Consider the following 19,674-nt stretch of genomic DNA (forward strand, 5'->3'; position numbering starts at 1 on the left):
CAAATTTGACACTGTGGTAAGCAGCACTGGAGCTGCCCAGGGCACAGTGCTGGCTCCTCTTCTCTTCACCCTGTACACCTCGGACTTCTGTTACAACTCGGAGCTGTGTCACATACAGAAGTACGCCGATGACACAGCCATTGTTGGGTGTATCGGGGTAACATAGGAGGAGTATCGGAGTCTGGTGGGGGATTTTGCTCTCTGGTGTCACACTAACTGCCTACAGCTCAACACCTCTAAGACGAAGGAGCTGGTCATTGACTTTGGGAGGTCCAGACCAAGACCAGTCCTGCTAGAGGGAGCTGAGGTGGCTGTGCAATCATACAAATACCTTGGGCTGTGGCTGGATAATAAACTGGACAACACACACCAGCCACCTGTACAGAAAGATACAAAGTAGGTTGTACTTCCTGAGGAGACTGCGTTCTTTCAACATCTGCAGCAAACTGCTGTTGATGTTTTACCAGTCTGTGGTTACCAGCGTCCTCTTCTACACTGTGCTTGGGGGGCAGCATATCCAAGGACACCTCCAGATTGGATAAACTGATCAGGCGGGCCGGCTCTGTGGTCAGCATGAAGCTGGACTTACTGGTGACGGTGGAAGAGGGGAGGACACTGGACAAACTGCTGGACATTACTGACAATGCCAGCCACCCCCTGCACACTGTCATCAGCAACCAGAGTTCAGTTCAGTGGAAGGCTGCTCCTTCCCAAGTGTAGGACCAACAGACTCAAGAACTCCTTTGTCCCTCATGCCATCATACTCTACAACTCCTCACTCGGGGGGAGGAGGAAATAGGGTAAAGAGAACAGAACAGGAAGGGAAGGAGTGGTAGCCACCCACTCATTCACTGTGCAATAAATTAATAATCTACTCACATACATACTTGGACACCAACTGCTCTTAACTGCTAATTTATGCTAAATGTCATTTATGTATTAACTGTATAATAACCCAATACCAAACAGTCCTATATATTTCTTTATCTGTAGTTTGTTTTTACTGTTTACATTTTGTAAAAAATATTTAGCTAAAAGTTTTATTCTTATACTGTATTTTTTCTATACTGTATTTTTTATACCTCTTTATTAAAAGAGTGTTTTGTAAGCTGCTGAAATCTGCTGCTGGAAATCTAGTTTCCTTGCGGGAGTCATCCCAAAAGGATCAATAAAGAGAAGTCTAAGTGAAAAGGAGGTTTGAGAGGGATGTGTAGATGGCTGGCTTGAGACCAGTGGAGGTGTCAGTGAGAACAGTCCAGTCCAGTCACTTTTAATTCCACAATTTCTTTTATTCCAAGTAACATCAAGGTAACGGGTATGGGTGTGTGAGGTTTCTGAGGGGGAAAGGGATATAATTAGCTTCAAAAATACAAGGCCACAATTAATTTGGATAATAAACAATACATGTTATCTGCTGTTATTAATAAACAATGAATATAAATAATCAAATGCACATTTCCTACACAGGTAACTCAAATGAGTAATGTAAACCAATTTCAACTGTTGAAAATAACAGCACCTTTAAACATCAGACAAACAGAAGGAATGCAAAATTAGCACTCACCTTACACATACATTAGCAACATTTCATCAAAGTAAAAATATCTGAAACTTAAATAACTCAATAACGCACACGAGGCAGGAGACACAGCTAGTCCAGCAGCAAGGATTCCTCCATGTGGTTTGAACAAAGGGAAGGGGCTGTGTGCACAGGTGCTGTCTAATGAAGTCTGCGGCTGATTGAGGCTAATTAGTTGAAGGTGTGGTGAACTATCTGGGGAACTGAGTGGCAAAAAAAGGGGGTGTGGCAACTGCAGGACAGAGCTGAAACTGAGGACAACAGTGTTTGGTTGGAGGTCAGGATTATCAGTGTGCCACTTCTGTCTAGACTGGAGAGAGGGAAGATAATTTCTGAGGAAGTGGGCCTAGAAATGATCTGAAGGGATCTGACTATGACGCCACTGATGGCGGCTGCGCAGCTCAGAGTCAGGATACGTTACCAGGGGGAGGGAAGAGTCATGCCGCCCAATGAGCAACAGGTTAGGAGTCACTGGATCAGGATCCGCAACGTCAGAAGAGACATAACCTAGGGGCATTGAATTGAGGATACCTTCGATTTCAATCATCACTGTGCATAGCACCTCTTCAGTGACAGCTTGGGCGCCTAGGGTCATCTGCAGGGCAATCTTGATGGAGCGTATTTCACACTCCCACATCCCACCAAAGTGGGGTGCATGTGGAGGGTTGAACTTAAAGGAGATCCTCTGTTTGGCCAGGATTGCCTGGATGTCAGGGGTCGGGATTTGTAGGCGTCCTGTAGTTCTCTGTCGCCCCCGATGAAGTTGGTACCTCTGTCAGAAAGCAGCTCAAAAGGTTTGCCTCGGTGAGCTACAAAGCTCCTTAGTGCCATCAAAAAGGAATTGGTATTCATGTAACTGATTAGATCTAGATGTACACACCTAGTTGTCAGGCATTTGAAAATGATTCCCCACCTTTTCTCAATTATCCTGCCAATCTTCACATTGTAGGGTCCGAAACAATCTATCCCGGTGGAATAGAAGGGAGGTTTGTGGAGGCGTAGGCGAGCAGGAGGGAGATCGGCCATTTGGGGAATAAGGGGTCTGGCACGGGACTGTTGGCACTTAGCACACCTGTGCTCATGTTTCCTGACAGCCTCACGACCCCTCAGGATCCAGAATTGCCTCCTCAGCTCAGCAAAAACCCTCTCTGCACCAGGATGGTATAGGTGGTCTTCACAATCTTTGATTATAAGTTTTGTGATAGGATGGGCAGGGTCCAGTACTACAGGATGTAGGGCATCAGGGTCAGGGTCACTGCTTAGCCGTAACCTTCCGCCTACTCGAATGAGACCTGACGCTGGATCCAGTTCTGGAGCCAGGGAGAGAAGACAACTGGAATTCGGAAGGGGTTTGTGGGTCTGAAGACATGCCAGATCATTCCCAAAAGAATCCAGCTGGGCCTGTTTTAGGATGGCAATTTCCGCATTGAGGTAGGTTTCTGCCGATGGTGTTGCAGGGGGCTCTGCCACCCCATGATGGGAGGCAGCAGTGGAGTCAAGGAGATCCTGAAAGGTGGTGAACTGGGTAGGGTCAGGAATGGAGGGGTTTAGGCCAAGGAATACAGCACCACAGAAACTGGGCTTAAGTAGCTCTACAGGATCTTCGGACTGCAACACATTCACTTTTATTCTCCCTCTGTGCTTTGTTTGAAAGAAATATTTTATTCATGTCCAGGGGATAATTGGGGATTATCGGCTCTAAACTGGCATTTTGATGGCTTTTAAAGAACACCGATTTGAAGACAACCAATAGTGTGTTTCTAAGTAGATAGATAGACATTTATTGATCCTTTCGGAAATCATCTTGCACCATACAGCTCATCAGATAGACAGACAGACAACAGACCATAGACAACAGACAACAACAGGACCACTAAACCCTCCCTCTGCCCCCCCCCCCCACCCAACAATACACAACACCAAATATCTCTACATTATAAAATAGTAAAGTGCAGTGTCATTAGCACCAGTGGGCTATCAATAGTAAGGTGCCACATCATCAGTGACATTTTAATACTATACCAAAATGCAGTATTATCACACAGTATAGTATAGTTTTATTATGAGTTTATCTGTAAGGGAGGGAGCCATTGTGAAAACAGGAGTAGTAAGAAATGAACTGACCTCAAACTGAAATGAAGTTGCCTACCTAATTAAATCTATTTTTGTTGTGTAAACTTAAGTAGTCATTGTAAAGTTGCTTGGAATTTCGCTGCATTTTTTTAGTTTGTCCTCAGTGAATCAAAGGTCTAGGGGTATCATGCTAACATTTTTTTGAAGGGGGCAGAGGATAGGATTGACAATAATTGATAACATCCTTCAACAAACCCACTGATGATGTATGATAATGTATAATAATGTATTAATCCCACCGGGCTTTCATCTGCAGTGCACACTGCGTGCCTCCCACCACGAAAAATATATAAAAAGTTCACAGACACAATTTATGCACACTGCATACTGTACACTTGTCTACACTTTGTACTCTTTTCTTTCTTTTCTCATTTCTTGATTCATAAAAATAGGGCATCTCTATCAGTGCGTCAAAGAACATAATATTTTGCAGCTGGGTCACTTTGTGTTTCATGGTCTATTATAGTTAGAATCCCCTTCACATAAAAATTGTTTTTGTTCACCAGAATGATATCACACAAAAACACATGGTTGACTTTGTTTTTTCCCACTGAATGAAAAGAGGCTGACTAATTCTTATGTTTCAGGCCTAGATATTCAATTCAGTGCAACCATGAGTAAAATAAGTTGAATACCTCTCAATGGTCAAAATGAGTTCAGGTATTATTATTTCACTGTTCAGTTCAGTACAGTTTTTGGTGTTGCCTCTCATTGTGTCATTTTTTTCTACCACACGAACATGTGATCTGTGTATCATTGTGGGACTGCAATCATAACTATTACATGTATGTATGTGCATGTGTGCGTGCGTGTGACGGAAAGGTGTGTGAGATGTTTGTTGGGTAGTCTATATCCTTGACATTCCACTTCCGGGATTGCTCCGTTGCTGACTGAAAGTCTGCCGGATTTCACTCATTTAGGCCGGATATTCCGTTGCCTTGGGCTTTCTTTGTGTTGGCATTTTAAACTCCGGTCGATTTATGAGGACTATGGTTAACCTTTTCTCAGATCTCTGCAGGGTAAATTCAGACAGCTAGACTATTTGTCCAATCTGAGTTTTCTGTTTAACGACTAAAACAACTTTTGAACGTACACATGTTCCACAAAAACAAGTTCCTTCCCGACGCTATTTTGCAGCAGCATCGCAGCTTTTCTCCGTTGCTTGGCACCGCCCAAGACGATTGTGATTGGTGTAAAGAAATGCCAATAAACCAGAGCACATTTTTCTCCCATCCAGGAATTCTGTGTGGACTAGCCAGACAGAAAGCGAGTCTATTTGTTGGGTGACTATACAGATGGGTTTTTTTTTTATGTTTGTGTTTTTTAATGTTATCTGTTGATTGTCGTAGATGACGATGCAAGAACATTTTATGTGTGACAATAAAGTTTGATCTTATCTCTTATCTTACAAGTTGGGTGAGTGAAAGATCAATGAATACATTGTTACATTTCTGTTTTTGCTATCCCACCTTACACCCCCATACACTATTCACCATCTTAACCATTTCTTTTTCAAAAGAAAAACATAACTTTTCCTAAATATTGCGTGTAACGAGGAAAGCAGGAGACACACATAAAAAGAACAGTTGAGGAAAAGTGAAAGGTGAAAACAACCATAGTAAATGTGTGTTTTTCCCCTCCAAAATAAGGGCAGTAACAAAAGACCCTCAAATTGTTATTGTGTCTTAAGAGGGCAGTTTGCCTTCAGTCCACCCTCCACCATATGCCTTTTTTGACATCACTTGCAGTGCAGCCTAAAGATTGTGATGGGGTTGTTTTTTCTTTTCGCATTGGTCCAAGATACTAGCTCAACATGTACCGACTGTGGTACGCATATCCATGGTTCCCAGAACATGATTTTGGTAACCTCCCTGAAATGTTGTGTAGCATCACTAGTCAAAAGGTAGGGTGAGGGTTAAAAGCAAAAGTTTTTTTGCCATAGCAACTAGGAATTTTCAAATTATTGAGTCATTGTCGGAAAATAGAGAATGCATATTACAACACCAGGACAGACATTTTAACACTGGCACTATCACAATTAAATTGGGATCTCTGGTGTCCCCTCCAACCTGGCCTGGGAACGCCTCGGGATCCCCCAGTCGGAGCTGGTTAATGTAGCTCGGGAAAGGGAAGTTTGGGGTCCCCTGCTGGAGCTGCTACCCCCGCGACCCTATACCGGATAAGCGGACGAAGATGGATGGATGGATGGATGGTGTCCCCTCTAGGGCCCACTAGTTGGGCTTTAAAGTTTTATGTGTTGCAATGTTACATTTCAAAAACAGAAAATGTGCCCACTCCTCATAGTATTTGTTTTTCAGTAAGAATGCTTAGAGGGACAAGAGAAGACAAGGTAAAAGGATGAATTGAGATTGAATTCCACCCATCTGGGGTTTTTAAAAGATAAAAAGCATGTGTGCTGTTATAAATGGTTCCAGGTTATTGGTATTGGTTGGTTGCTTTCTTGTTATTTAGTTTTATATGCAGATATTGTTTATTTTCTTTTCTATATGTGTCATAACATGTTTTAATATTGTCTGATTTAATGTTGTTTTGGACCCCAGGAAGCGCTGGTCGTCTAGGCTTCAGCTAAGATCCGTAAAATAAATACAAATACAAAATGTCAAATCCCACGCTTCTTGCTTCCTTTAAAGTTATGAGAGTTCAGATCCATATTACTTGTGTACCATGATCAATACTCTAATGTGATATTTAAAAAATAGCTAGAAAGCATGTTCATAGATTTTGTAATGAATGTAAAAGTAGTATAGGTTACAGTCTGTTATATTTAGTAGCAGTACATTGAAGTGGTCTCTCAGGGCTCTGACTGGTTTGTAGTCAGACAATCTGTAAAACATGCCCAGATTTCAATAATACACTGCCTCTAAAAATCACACTTCGTTCGCAGAGATAACACTGTGCTCACAGCAAAACTAAGCAGTGAATGTGGCAAAATGAGCAGTGCAGAATGTGTGAATATGTGTCAACAATGGTCACATAGCCCTTTAGGTCAGCGGACACACAAACATACACCTCACACACAAATAAGAGATTGCCACGGCTCCCTGGGGAAGTGATGATGCCCTTATCAAATTAAGCATTGAAGCAAGGTCCTGTCATACTTTTATAAAACACTGACAGAATACTGATAGAAGTCTTCCAGATAGCAGTCACTCTTCTAAGCCCCAATTTAAGTTATTAAGGTCATACACAGAATATGAATGTAAGGTAATCAATCATCTAAATGCATTGCAGGGGCTTTAAGGAGTATTCATAATAAATGAAATGGAGAGCTCATAACATTTGATGGAAAATGAAAGGTTTTGGATAGCAGCATTTTGTTATACTAATAACAGTGAATACTGCTTTCTTTCTGATTGGCTAATGAAATTAGATACTGAATAATTGCTTGCCTAATCTTTGAAAATGTTGCCACTCATTCATCAAGTGTGTATATCGACAGGTTTATCTTATATGCCTGAATAACATTTCTACAGAAAACATTTGCCTAATGATCAGCTTTCTCTTAGCAGATAATAACAAAGGTGTAGCCTTTGGTTAGAAGATTCAACCAGTTTTTTCCAGTTTATTCTTATGATGAAGTGCTAATTGGATGTAGTTCGAAGTGGTAGCTCCGACCTTGTGGAACGCTCTTCCTTTTAACTTACGTTCTGCAGTCTCGGTTGACGCTTTTAGAAAGCAACTGAAAACATACTTGTTTCAACTGGCTTTTGTCTAATGTTTGTAATTTTGGGTTTTATTCTTTTTATCCTCATTGGAATTGCATTTGTTGTTGCTTGTTTATTTTCTGTTTTGGATTCTATTGTATTTTAATCAATTGTCTTTTGTGTGAAGCACTTTGTGACTCTGTCTGTGAAAGGTGCTATATCAAATAAATTACTTACTTACTTACTTACTTACTTACTTACTTAACTTGTAGGACAAGTTTTATAGTTAAGTTCTGCTCTAAGACATTAAGCACAGCGGGCAAAACAAGGCTATCTGAAGGCTGGATAATATAAAGCTATCAATCACAATTTTCAGACACATAATCTTTAGTGGCTCACCTAGATATTTCTAGATTATATTGTCTGTTGAGTATGAATTGGCCATCAACAGATGGAGCTAAAAAAAATTATATACATGCACATGATAGAAACAAAACTGTGACAGATGTATGTACAGCATGGGCCTTCATGTGTTTGAAAGTACCTGCAATTTTTTTTATTTGTGTTTCTTTATTTGAAGAAAAGGTCATGCTTGCAAACTTACTCAAGTAGTGTATTCATTTGCTCATAAAGACAAAAACGGCATCTGTCTTCCTGGATGATTTAGGTCATCAGTGATGTATGAGTCAATTATCTGCATCTTGTTAGTGAGTCCCAAGAATAAATATGATAAGCACTGTGGAGATTTACGTCTACTGCAAGTGTCTGCTTTGCACCAGAGGTTTTCACCGCAAAGCTGCAGCACTAACACATATGACTCTGTGTAGCTTCCTGTAAAGATAGGACTTCCTGGTCTTTGTCTCACACTCTCTACCCCACTCTTTAACCTCAGTTGACAGTATACTCTGTCTTTGCGAATGCCTCAATTGATTCAGCCTGATTGGTCGTAATGAGTTTGGGGAGCTCAAACATGGCTGGAGGTGCACTGGGAACAGCCTTCTCTCTCCTGTTTCTTGCCTCTATTATACAAGGTAATCCTGGACAACATGTGCGGTTCCACAAATGATATACCACCAAAGATGGGATATTCAGCAGGAGTTTAAAATGTGTGTTGGCTTCTGGTGTAACATGCTACCACAGTATAATGCTATGATTGTATCTTTCTACATTCCAGCAGACTGCAGTCGGTAATATCCATTTCAAAGTGTAGGTGATGTTGTCTCTCCTCACTTTTTCTTTTGCTTCCAATGCTATCTGATTTGCTTGACAGGGCTCCGTGCTGTTGAGGTGTTCCATTATGAAAAGATGGAGGCAGTAGTGGGCCAGAACGTTACCTTACCTTGTACTGTAAATGGCAGCACTGATCTCAAGATCGTCAGTATTGAATGGAGAAAGAACAAAAATGAAGACACAAAGCTGGTTCTGTACAGCGAAAAGTTTGGAATCAATCGATTTTGGCCTAATGTCACCATACAGATTGAGAACAAGTCGATGGGCTCCCATCTCCACCTTTTCCGGGTGGCAAAATGGGACAGCGGTTTCTATATTTGTGACATCACAAGTTTTCCCCTGGGCACCATCAGGAGTGAAACCGAGCTAGAGATCAAAGGTAAGACGTAGGCTAGTGCATGCAAAGTCATACCTACATTGCTCAACCAGACGCTGCAGTCTTCACAGGTTTCTATCTTATTCTCCAATGCATATATTTCATGTTACTCCTGATTGCATCAGAGCACCGCTCCTCTGCCAATGTCAGCAGTTATTTACTTCTGAGCCAATGTATCTAATAATTGCAAGAACACATCAAACAGCTTTGGCCACGTTTGGCCCTATTTTTTTCCCCTCATCAATCATTTAGTCGTCACGCAGGCACAATACACCTTTACCTTCTTTTCATCTGTAAGCAAACTGAACGGGTGTTAGGAACAAAATAGAGGCAGCAGAGGACAATGTGCTGATGTGTATTGTATCTGACACTAATCCTTTGCTCATAGTAGTTATTTGCTGTATTTAGCAGATGTTTTACATAAGCATTCTTTCGTTGTCAATCCAAATTAATCTCACTTTTCTCTCTATTAGATGATGTTAAAATAATGTGTGATATGGATCGCATTGTTGAGGTCTATACTGGAGAAAACGTGACCATTCAATGCAGAGCAGTCCCTGATGCACAGTACAAGTGGACCAAGGTAACAGGAAACAGTTAATCGCCCCATTTCAAAACCTACAATACAAAACACATCTTCTCAATATAAAAAGGTATTTGTATGGTACATAATCTTGATTTGCCCTAGAACAAGATACTGGTGTCAGAGAATACATCTCTGGAGCTCTGGTGTGTGACTGAGGCTCACACAGGGGTTTATACACTGACTGTCAACACAGGAAACAAAAGTCTGCATCAAGAGTTTATCATCACAGTGCTAACAGCAACCACAAGCTTAAGGACAGGTAAGCCTTTCCATTTCTTTCTTGCCGCTATTTCTCTCTTTGTGTTTTACTCAATTTTAGCATTTCCGCAGGGCGGATTAACAATCTAGTAGAGTGCCCAAGAGACGGAATTACTTAAAAAATTGCATTGCAACAGAGAGCTGATGCTTGGCTTTTGTAATCATATTGTAGCTCATTCAATTTTAATTTTTAATTAGCTGACAGGAAAGAGAAATATATTTAAAGGAATTTGAAGCTGCCAGCCATGTTATGAGAACACACCAACTGTGAATAAATTGGGTACAACAACACAACTTTAAGACTGAAACTCCCAATTATTTGCTGCAAATCAATTGCACTGTAGGATTAGGGTCAATACTGAACCAAGCTTAACTAAAAGAGTATTCACAGTTTTAAATGATAAAACAATCAAACACCATGTTGTCTGCCTCCACTGGGTAAAAAGCTTGGTATAGTGCTGTCGGGGTGTGCTTAAGCAGGGAAATAATCCCAGACTGTCTACTTTCTCTTCCTGTATTCATGTTTCTCACAAGAGTTTTAATATGTAACCAAAGCATACCTAACAGAAGCCACACAGACATCAGAAGTCACTTCCTGCTCTTGCTTTTCCTACCACATGAACAAACTCACTCAGCAGTCTCAACAGCATCTCTGAATCGTAACATGGGTAAGAGCACAATCTGTTGGACAGATTGGAGTAGTACAACCAAAATGAGGGTTTGAAAAATAGTGAGAAAAGCTGCTTGAAACGGGCACAGCGTTGATTTAGATCACATTGCATTGCAGCATTGGATTGCATTTAATATGCCTCTCTCAGTTGCGTCTTATAGGGGGATGTGAGATAAGATTAATGAATTTGTCCTGGTGATTGTATGGGAATATGCAGGGTAGAAAACAAATAGTTGAAAACAACTGACGCATAACTGATAAAATGTGCTCATTAGTTAAGAATACATATACATTTAGAATTCATGACCACACCTTTGCTTTAGTAATCTGTATCCATCACGGTCCAGGTTCTTGAATGAGATCTTTGCCTTATTTACATATTGATTATGACAGGGCTCATATATGCCAACCCGGTCCACGTTTTAATGATGTATAACTGTGCAGTGGGTATTATATTATTCTACATTCAACTTTACAATGTGAAGCTTGTTAAAGGAATAGTTTATGGAAACGTGTACAAAAACCGAAGTCTAACATCGACAACTCGCCATTTTACAGGGGGGTTGTGTGTGCCGGACTATTTCTTAGCCAGGAAAAGTTGTCAGGCAACCAGGAAGTTACTGCACCTGGTGAAGAAACAGTTCAAGCACATAACTCCCTGTAAAACCACAACTTGTGGGTTTTACATTTCTGTTTGCTTAGATAAAACAAACAAGACATAACCTTTAGAGGTGCTCATAGGCCGATTTAGTTACCTTTGGCCAGAGCCAGGCTAGCTGTTTTCCTTTCTTTATGGTAGTATTTATGCTAAGTTAAGCTAACTGGCTACATTTTAACCATACAGATATGAGTGGCATCCATTTTCACATTTAACTCTTGGCAAGGAAGTGATTAAGCGGATTTCCCAACACATCGAACTATGCCATTAACCTGAACAGATTCCTATGTGATGGATAGGCTACAGTTTGTTAACCCATGTCAGGTATTTCTTTTTTAACAAGTGAGTTCTGTTGAGTCCAATAAAGTATGTTTTTGATGCAGTGGCAACATCAAAATACTACAGTTGTCGCTGACTGCATAACTATTGTTGACTAACTTGTGTTGCTATTTTCAGATCTTGTGACAGTGCCATCACAGTCTAATGTAACTGCGGAGGGTTTGATTGAATCAGCAGACAGCAGCTTTACCACAACACCGACCACTGGGCTTTCAACCATTGACAGCAATGCAACTTGGACCATGAGTATGGGCACAGCTGTAAGCGATGATAATCCAAACTCCAGAAATGTCACAGATGGAGAGCATATGACATCTTTAACAAATTCTACACATATCAGTGTCACGTCATCCCCTGCCACACACACTGATCCCTATCACTTCAACAACTCCACGGACCAGCAGATAAACCCGACTCACAATTTGAACACAACCAAAGGATCAGTGGCCAACAGTCTAGACACAACATTAAGTTATGATAATAAAGTGTTCAGATCAACACAGGACGCAAGGAATGAGTCCATGGGAGGCAATCCTGGTGCCACCCCAACTCTGGGCACTGTAAATACAATGACACCCATTGAGGATGAAGGTAACAGTTACTTAATAGTTCACATTCAATTGTTCAATGTTGGCAGATACTAGATTTGCTCCCTTTCCCTCCCATGAATGGAACATTTCAAGGATAGCATATGTGACCATTGTGTAGAGTACCACTACAAAAATGAAGTTTTAGGAAGAAAAAAATATATGCTCAGCAATGCGTTATATTATGCATTTCCAGTCTTTGTCTGAGACCCAGAATCATCCAACATCCCTTTGTTTGCCTGAGATAGCCTTTTTAGGTTTTATGGGGCAAATTTTTTGCTCTGTGGTCTGCCAACAGTGCAGTTAGGTTTGTTTGTGGCTATCCAGGTGAGGCGAGCAGCAGCAGTGCCAGGAAGTAAATAAAGAAGAAGTTTAAAAGCAGCACATGACAACAAACAATAATGCTAAATGTTCGACAGGCAAGACCTCCTGAAAAAATACACATGAATATCATCTGCAGTTCCTTTGCCTTCACCATCTGCATCTTCGTCACATATGGAGACTTTTTTTTCAGGCTAGATGCCTTTACAAGGTAGAAATCTCGTTAAAAAGAGTGTCAACTTCTGAGTGCGACCAGCTGAGGGAGAGGACAGCAAGACATATGTTTCTGCATCAAGGGTTTTGCAGCTTTACATTTATTATCAATATTTGTTGGAGTCTGCTGGGTTTCACCAGAGTAAGCTGATCAATAGCTTAGAAACACATATTAAGCTGTTGCTGTCCTCCAAAATGACACTTTCCCCCTCTCTGAATCTTCTTCTCAGATACTGCTGGTGTACGGAGTCGTCTGATGATGCTGTTAATCATCGTTCCAATCCTGGTATTGATTGCTGTGGCTGGCTTTCTCTACAGAAGAAAACTTATAAAGGAGAGGTAAAGCTCTCATGTTCTATCCATGCAACTATCCTCTACACCTGCTTGCACTTATTCGGGGTCATGCACTGGGTGGACCTGATATTGGTCTTACTTCGACTGATGCACATTATCTTTCTGATATATCTGCAAACTTTTTGGATACAGCCAATTTTCGAGCAATGCCACCAATATTTATATATTTGTGCTCTCTCTCTCTGTAGGATGGATCTACCGCCTCCATTCAAACCCCCTCCTCCTCCAGTAAGGTATACAGCTGCAAGACACCATGATATTTCAACCCAGCCATTCCCCACTTCAAGATGTAACTCAGTGACAGAACTTAAAGATATGAAACAAATGAATATGTATATATATTAATATATAATGCCTGATATATTGCACAATGACAGCATTCAGTCATTGTGGAGATCTAGCGTAAGCTGTATCCTAACTTGATTACATGCAGAATTAATTAAAGGTAATACTTGCAGTTGTAGACAGTATCAAAGTGCAGTTACAACACAGTTGCAGGCAATTGTACAAATGTGGGCTGTGTATATCTGGGGTGGGTGTTCTTTTTTTTTATGTATTACATTTTTCCATACAGTTTCTAACATTTGAAAATAAAAGATGTTTTATTTTGTTTTTAAATTGACTTTGAGCTATTGCACTGCAGGTGCTTGTGTTATTTACATTCTTGCAATATTATATATTCACTGTGACTTTTGAATAAAGTCCCAGCTATTGTATCTTACGCAGCAGTAAATAAGCATTGCAATTCATAGAAACATAACTGTTTGAACTATATGGCAGATTTACTTCCTTTAAGGTAATTCTGGCTTCATGTGTTAAGCCTGTGATTTAGGATTTCTTGGACAGAAGCCCGATGTATTTCTCTTGTGTAGCTGTTTAGTGATAATGCTGCAAATTGACTGACACTATATCAAAGACTACTGTTGTCCACACAAACCACAGACTATCACTTGAGATTGGGGCATTCCACAAACCACATGGGATAAATAGTTAACAGACATAACAACCACTGAACACCATCATATACACAGAGGGAGGAGGTGTTGGACATGTTAACTATATTGTTTTATTATTGTTGAGTATGTACTGGTTTTATAAATATTGTTTTCATTTCGTTTGCAGACCAAATAAAGTGGACCCTGTTTAATTTGGTCTCTCAGTAATCATTTATTTTTATTTCACATTCACACGCATTTACTGAGAAACCTTTCAAAACTGCTTTTTTTACTTCTTCTGATTTTCCGACCACAGCAGCAAAACCAAAATGTACCCTCTGCATGCAAGATATATATTCTTGGTATACAATGCTCTCAAGCCCCCGTGCACACAGACAACTCGTATAATACCTAAAAAGCTCTATTGTACTGTACTCAAAACAAATCTACGTTTGCTTGTTATTCATGGCACTGTGGGGTCTGGCGTTCAGTGAACTGAGCAGATGGTCACCACAAGTGTATTTATTTTAGGGTTAAGACTTGGATTTAGGGTTAAGTTCAGAATCAGGTTTCTGTAAGTTAAGGCTATGATTAGGGCTTGCCATTTTTTGAATTTCCCAATTATTCTGAAATTTCTTAACTGACAAATAATTGAGTGAAAATGTACTCTTTTGCACCATTTTCTTTGTATGTTTGTGTGCTGTTTTATTATAATCCTAATATTATAGTTGCTAAAAGATATTAATAAACCATTGTAGTCTTACTACATACTAATATGGTGATCTATTTGACATAGTATTGTACCTCACAATGAGATTGAGACTGGGTGCCTCAGAATGAGGTTACATTGCTTCCTGTTTGTAACTGAAGAGCAGCCAGTTATCAAAGCACTGTGACGAGAGAGGTAACTTAGGCAAAGTAAAAATAGACTCCAGTGTAGCACACCTCACTGACTAGACACTGTAATGTCCCGTAGCCGGAGAGCAATCGTGTCAGACAGACAAAACGTTAAGTTCAAGACGGCTGGAATATGACAGGTAGGTTCTAAAATTAGATTTAAATGTACAAATGTGGTTCTAATATTGCTACAGCGTAAATATCTGTTAATGTTGTATCTCATCCGGCAAAATATCGCGCTTACCACAAAAACAGGAAAGCTAAAACATTTCTAAAGCGTATGTCATAGAACATGGCAGAACAAAAGGTGAAACAAAACAGTGAGTTGATAACCATAACTGTACAGTATGTATAATATATTGCTTCGTTTACTGTAGTTTAGTATCTACACATAGCTTTTTTATGTCACAGTATGTACGGTTATCATACCATGTACTGCACACTTGATTTCCGAAACCCTCGGGACAGTTTTTAACCAAATTATTTATGTTGCTTACAGAGAAATTAAGATGAATTTACAATAAAATGTTACAGCGGGAAGAATTAATGTATAATTTATAATTTGTCAGTGTTTTTTTTTTTTAATTTATTTAGCCTCTAGATTATTAAAAAAGCAAACATCTTAAGATATTCCATGCAGTAGCACAAAGTACATACACTTGTAGTATACACTTTAAGATTGGCTATACCAGTTGTTAATGGCTAACTTTTTCTGTTTTATTTTTATTCTTATAAGGTCAGGGATTGGAATTGTCCAGTATTGTTGAAGCATTTGACTACGTCTTTGTTTTTCACCAGCGCAAAAGCAATGATGCATTTGAAAAAAAACTGTAATCTTTTCTGTTTGTTATTGAGATGTACAGTGGGAAATTCCAAATTGTATTATTGATAGCTGATGAAAATGTAGACTTGGAATACTCATCATTTTGTTGATTCCCAGGGAAATACTGTAAGTTTAACGGTTTGAGTTTGTCTTTTAGAAGTCTCTGTATATGTAGGTCTGGTGCTGTTATCTCTGGCCTTGTTGATCTCCTTGTGTCTCAATGTCATCTTCTGCATAAGACAAAGAGCCACTTTATGCAGAGGTATGGTTACATGTAAAGTCAATTTCTTTTTTAAATGTGGTCGCCATTGACTCTAAACCCTTCAGCAATAGGGCATTATATAAATTGCTAAATATTTTGTTCATACAGACACAGAAGAGTGCTGCTTCACAAACATTTCTGGAGAAAGGTTTGCTTTTTATTTATCTTTTCAATGAGGCTTAAACATGTGTGCATGTCAGCACATGATTATTTAGTTTAATACATATTCATTTTTAATAAATAATAATTGTTCCAATATATTTTTTATTTGTAATCTACAAATTACATCTTATTAATGAAATAAACTGTGAAATTATTCCTGTTGTTGAAGCCCGTCACAAGATGAAGGGCATTATTTTGATAACCTCAATCATGATGAGCAGCAGGAAAGTCCCCACAATCACCACGAGCAACAGGAAAATCCAATCTACGGCAACATCAGCTCAGACAGAAGAGGTGAGCGCAGGCATGCATTCTGGAACTTTTTTTTAATTTTTTTTATTACAAGAAATCATTGCATTTTCTTGGAATCCTAGCATACACAAAAGTATTCTGTATGTCGACAAACTATATTAATAACAATAATTATAATATTATGTTTCCTTTTTCTTTAGTTGTAGACTGTATATTTTAGCAAATGCCATGACGCCAAGTTTTAGAAACATTAAGCTGAAAGTTCATTTGGATCTATTCCATGCAGGTTAAACATATATACATATGCATATACATGTATAAATAAATGCATTTAGATAAAACTGCATTTCCTTTTCACCCACTGTTCAAATACCCTTAGATTTCCAAATTTTAGATGTGTTGTTTGTTGTAATTTATTCAGTAGAAGAACCTTGAAAAATCTAGACTCTTCTATTTTCTAATTTATGTGATTCATGTGTGCCTACTGTTGTAAGTAGAATGTAAAACAAATGACCAAATCCTGTGTTTTACTTGTTCAGATTCTGTAGAGCTTTGCTATGAGACGATGACCATGCAATACACAAGAGATCGCAGGAAGGTAATTGCTGTGAATGTAATGTTCAGACTATGGCCTGTGATGTTGTTACGTACTGTATCATGTACATATTATTTTGTCATACATTTGGTAGCATGTTTAGGGACTGTCAGCATTATCGTAGAGAATCGTAATCGTATCGTAAAAAAAACCTTGTGTGCTGTCGTGCATGGCTCATTTTTCACCTGCTTGATGTTATTTATTTTCACTGATTTATGCCAGAAATGTTTTTGTGTGGAATGCATGCTAGAATAATGAAACTGTTAAACTTCTCTAAAACTTTGATGAAAAGTACTGGATATAACATGCACTAAAGGTAAACAAGCAAAATTGGCTTTGTGAGTTGTTTACAAAATATAATTATATTCTAAGCCTAATCGCTTATAATTTGCAAATGTTGGTATTCTAGTTATATTCCTTGTTACATTCACACTGAAACTAAATATATGGTAACATGCATTTGGTGTAAAAATACACATGCAGACCAGTTTAAACCCATGCTCAGTTAGCTGACAGATTTGCTTTCAGAACAGAAGGCAGGTGACACCATAGACATTGTGGTCAATGAAACTGTGGACCAATTAAGAACTAAATGTTCTAAAAATAAACTGCACTTACAGAAATACATGAGAACCTAAAACCACAAGCTCTAGAATGTGTCATTCAAATTGGTGTGTAGTGCTGCAGCTTTTTTTTTTCATCAATGTAAACACCTAAAAAACAGAATTAACCTGTGTTGTCTCTATTGTTTGGAACCAGTCTCTAGAGCCTGACCTGAATTATGCCTCGTTGGATCTAAAGATAGCAAAGAAACGCCTGAAGAAGAATCGCCATCAGCAAGGCCATGCTCAGGGAAGAAACAAACTTCAAGATGAGCTGCCGGTCCACCTCACACCCCCAACGACTGCTTTCTTGGAGGTGGAGGCAGACATGGATGCTTACCTTCCTTCCAGAGACACCAGCACCATGGTTTCACACAGTAGCATCTACCTGAACAGTCAACAGATCGCCCAAGAGACAGAGGAGATGGAAAGAGAAAAGGGCATATACACAGAGAGGAAGAATGGGGGTTGGGAGGGAATAAGAACGAGGGAAGAAGGGCAAAGTGCAGAATGGAAAGGAGAGCAAGAGACTCAGGAAAGAACAGATAGTCAAGATGGTAGTAATGGGAGTGTATTCACACAGCTTTCAGAAGTAGAGGCTATTCAGAACGGCACAGATCATTTCATCAGCAGCTTTCAGCTACGAGCGTGACCAACAAGATTAGGCAAGACCTCATACTAAGACTCTTGTTTCAAACTTTTCCGAACTAAATAAGCCACCTGAAAAGGCAAATAAAAGCACTGCCCATGACTGTCTGCAAGAATGAAATGTCACTTTCAATAATCAACGAGCTTTGCGCAATTTCCTACAAACTACGCATCAAAGACTCTCCAGATTGAGCAACTGAGGAAAAAAAGGTGTACTTTTCTGTGCAGAGGATGTAATAAGCATAGAGGATATACTGAGAAAATGAAACTCTGTGTGTGACATTTAGAGGTCAAGGGCCACATGGAAATTTTCAGTCTGTTCCAAGAGATAAGGAAAACATCAAATCATCACAGGACATGGATGATCTTTGACTGTTTTGGTGACCTATTATCATACATCAACAGGTGTCTCACAGAATGATGTAAAGGAAAAAAATTAATCTTACATTTGTTTTCCATGCTGTAGGCGTTGGCCAAGGCTCAACACTTTCTTGAATAACTGTACATGCCTGAGCATGGGAATCTGCTTTTGAGTCATCTTATGACTGACGATAAAATTAATAAGATAAAAATTAAAGGCAAGAAAGTAAAAGGGGAAAGCTGTACGTGGGATAATATTAGTAATGTCATAGTATTTCCCCTTTGGGCATATTGTAATGTAAATGTCACATGCAGAGGATTTTTCACATCAAAGTTACAATAATGGTCATTAGCTTTCTAATCTATTGTATTTATGAGCTAATGCGGCATCTGCTTAAATTATTATTTCCCTTTCTTCCCTCTTTGGAAGGATAATTTGCTGCCTTGCTATCTGCTGAGGGAGCTGAAAGGCGCTATATAAATAAAAGTTATTATAATTATTATTAAAGTGAGGTCTGCAGCATCCTAACTGTTTGTTGACAGCTTTTCAATAGCTGACCATGGACTCCTTCCCCCTATGGATTCATTTTTGGCCTCAATTATAATGCAGACATACAGGAAAGAAACATAAAAGACACCCACAAACAACTAAGCAGGCAGTCTTACTAGATTGTCTTCCTAATGCTTTTTCAATGGAAGTGATCCACAGCTGTTGTTTTCGTTGTTCTGTGCAAAAATGAGTTCTAATCTTTAATCTTCACACAAAAAATAGGCTTCAGCAGTCTGAATTCAAGTGGGTGTCTTACAAAGGTACTGTCATTTTACTGCAAATTCTCTCTAAAAATGATTTTGTACTCAATAATTGTCTCCAATCTCTTTTATTAAAAAAGTGCATTAGGATGGGATTTATGTCCAGTATTAACAGGAGTGAATTCAGCAAGCAGACAGACTTAAAATAATCTCAACCTCTCCTTCAACGTGTAGAAATGCTCTTGGTTTTCTCTTACATGCCTAAATGTGGCTTAAAAATAATATTTTATTATACTTAGCTAGACCATTATGTGCTCAAGCTACAGTATGCATCTGTTATATTGTGGCAATAAAGGCTGGTCAGCAAAGGGAATGCCATTCAACTGTAGTTTTTTTCTTCATAAAGCTCTCTTAAAAAT

At 39.2% G+C, this 19,674-nt stretch overlaps 2 protein-coding genes across 5 annotated transcripts; both read left to right on the plus strand.

Annotated features, from left to right (window-relative positions):
- Positions 1 to 8,238: 8,238 nt before the first annotated feature.
- LOC144527724 (uncharacterized) lies at positions 8,239 to 14,116 on the plus strand. Of its 2 annotated transcripts, none has more exons than XM_078265948.1 (7): positions 8,239 to 8,408; positions 8,648 to 8,986; positions 9,457 to 9,566; positions 9,672 to 9,828; positions 11,612 to 12,085; positions 12,846 to 12,954; positions 13,158 to 14,116. In XM_078265948.1, exons 1-7 carry the CDS (start codon positions 8,327 to 8,329, stop codon positions 13,312 to 13,314), a joined length of 1,428 nt encoding a protein of 475 aa, XP_078122074.1. In that variant the 5' UTR covers positions 8,239 to 8,326; the 3' UTR covers positions 13,315 to 14,116. The 2 variants fall into 2 exon arrangements, with proteins under 2 accessions (XP_078122074.1, XP_078122075.1); XM_078265949.1 differs by lacking the exon at positions 8,239 to 8,408 and adding an exon at positions 8,416 to 8,483.
- A 678-nt stretch (positions 14,117 to 14,794) lies between these two features.
- Positions 14,795 to 19,034, plus strand: LOC144527909 (uncharacterized). Of its 3 annotated transcripts, none has more exons than XM_078266251.1 (6): positions 14,795 to 14,941; positions 15,782 to 15,886; positions 15,995 to 16,034; positions 16,218 to 16,342; positions 16,840 to 16,898; positions 17,655 to 19,034. In XM_078266251.1, exons 1-6 carry the CDS (start codon positions 14,935 to 14,937, stop codon positions 18,147 to 18,149), a joined length of 831 nt encoding a protein of 276 aa, XP_078122377.1. In that variant the 5' UTR covers positions 14,795 to 14,934; the 3' UTR covers positions 18,150 to 19,034. The 3 variants fall into 3 exon arrangements, with proteins under 3 accessions (XP_078122377.1, XP_078122378.1, XP_078122379.1); XM_078266252.1 differs by having other exon boundaries at positions 15,785 to 15,886; XM_078266253.1 differs by lacking the exon at positions 15,782 to 15,886.
- Positions 19,035 to 19,674: the final 640 nt, after the last annotated feature.

Source organism: Sander vitreus, chromosome 13, assembly GCF_031162955.1.
Source record: "Sander vitreus isolate 19-12246 chromosome 13, sanVit1, whole genome shotgun sequence".
Taxonomy (NCBI): domain Eukaryota; kingdom Metazoa; phylum Chordata; class Actinopteri; order Perciformes; family Percidae; genus Sander; species Sander vitreus.

Excerpts from the sequence above, each read along its gene's own strand:
- LOC144527909 (XM_078266251.1), top strand. Across the intron at positions 16,035-16,217 it reads ACAAACATTTCTGGAGAAAG|CCCGTCACAAGATGAAGGGC; the intron begins GTTTGCTTTTTA and ends CTGTTGTTGAAG. Across the intron at positions 16,899-17,654 it reads ACACAAGAGATCGCAGGAAG|TCTCTAGAGCCTGACCTGAA; the intron begins GTAATTGCTGTG and ends GTTTGGAACCAG.
- LOC144527724 (XM_078265948.1), top strand. The coding sequence starts at position 8,327 with ATGAGTTTGGGGAGCTCAAACATGGCTGGAGGTGCACTGGGAACAGCC. Across the intron at positions 9,567-9,671 it reads CACAGTACAAGTGGACCAAG|AACAAGATACTGGTGTCAGA; the intron begins GTAACAGGAAAC and ends GATTTGCCCTAG. Across the intron at positions 12,955-13,157 it reads AGAAAACTTATAAAGGAGAG|GATGGATCTACCGCCTCCAT; the intron begins GTAAAGCTCTCA and ends CTCTCTCTGTAG.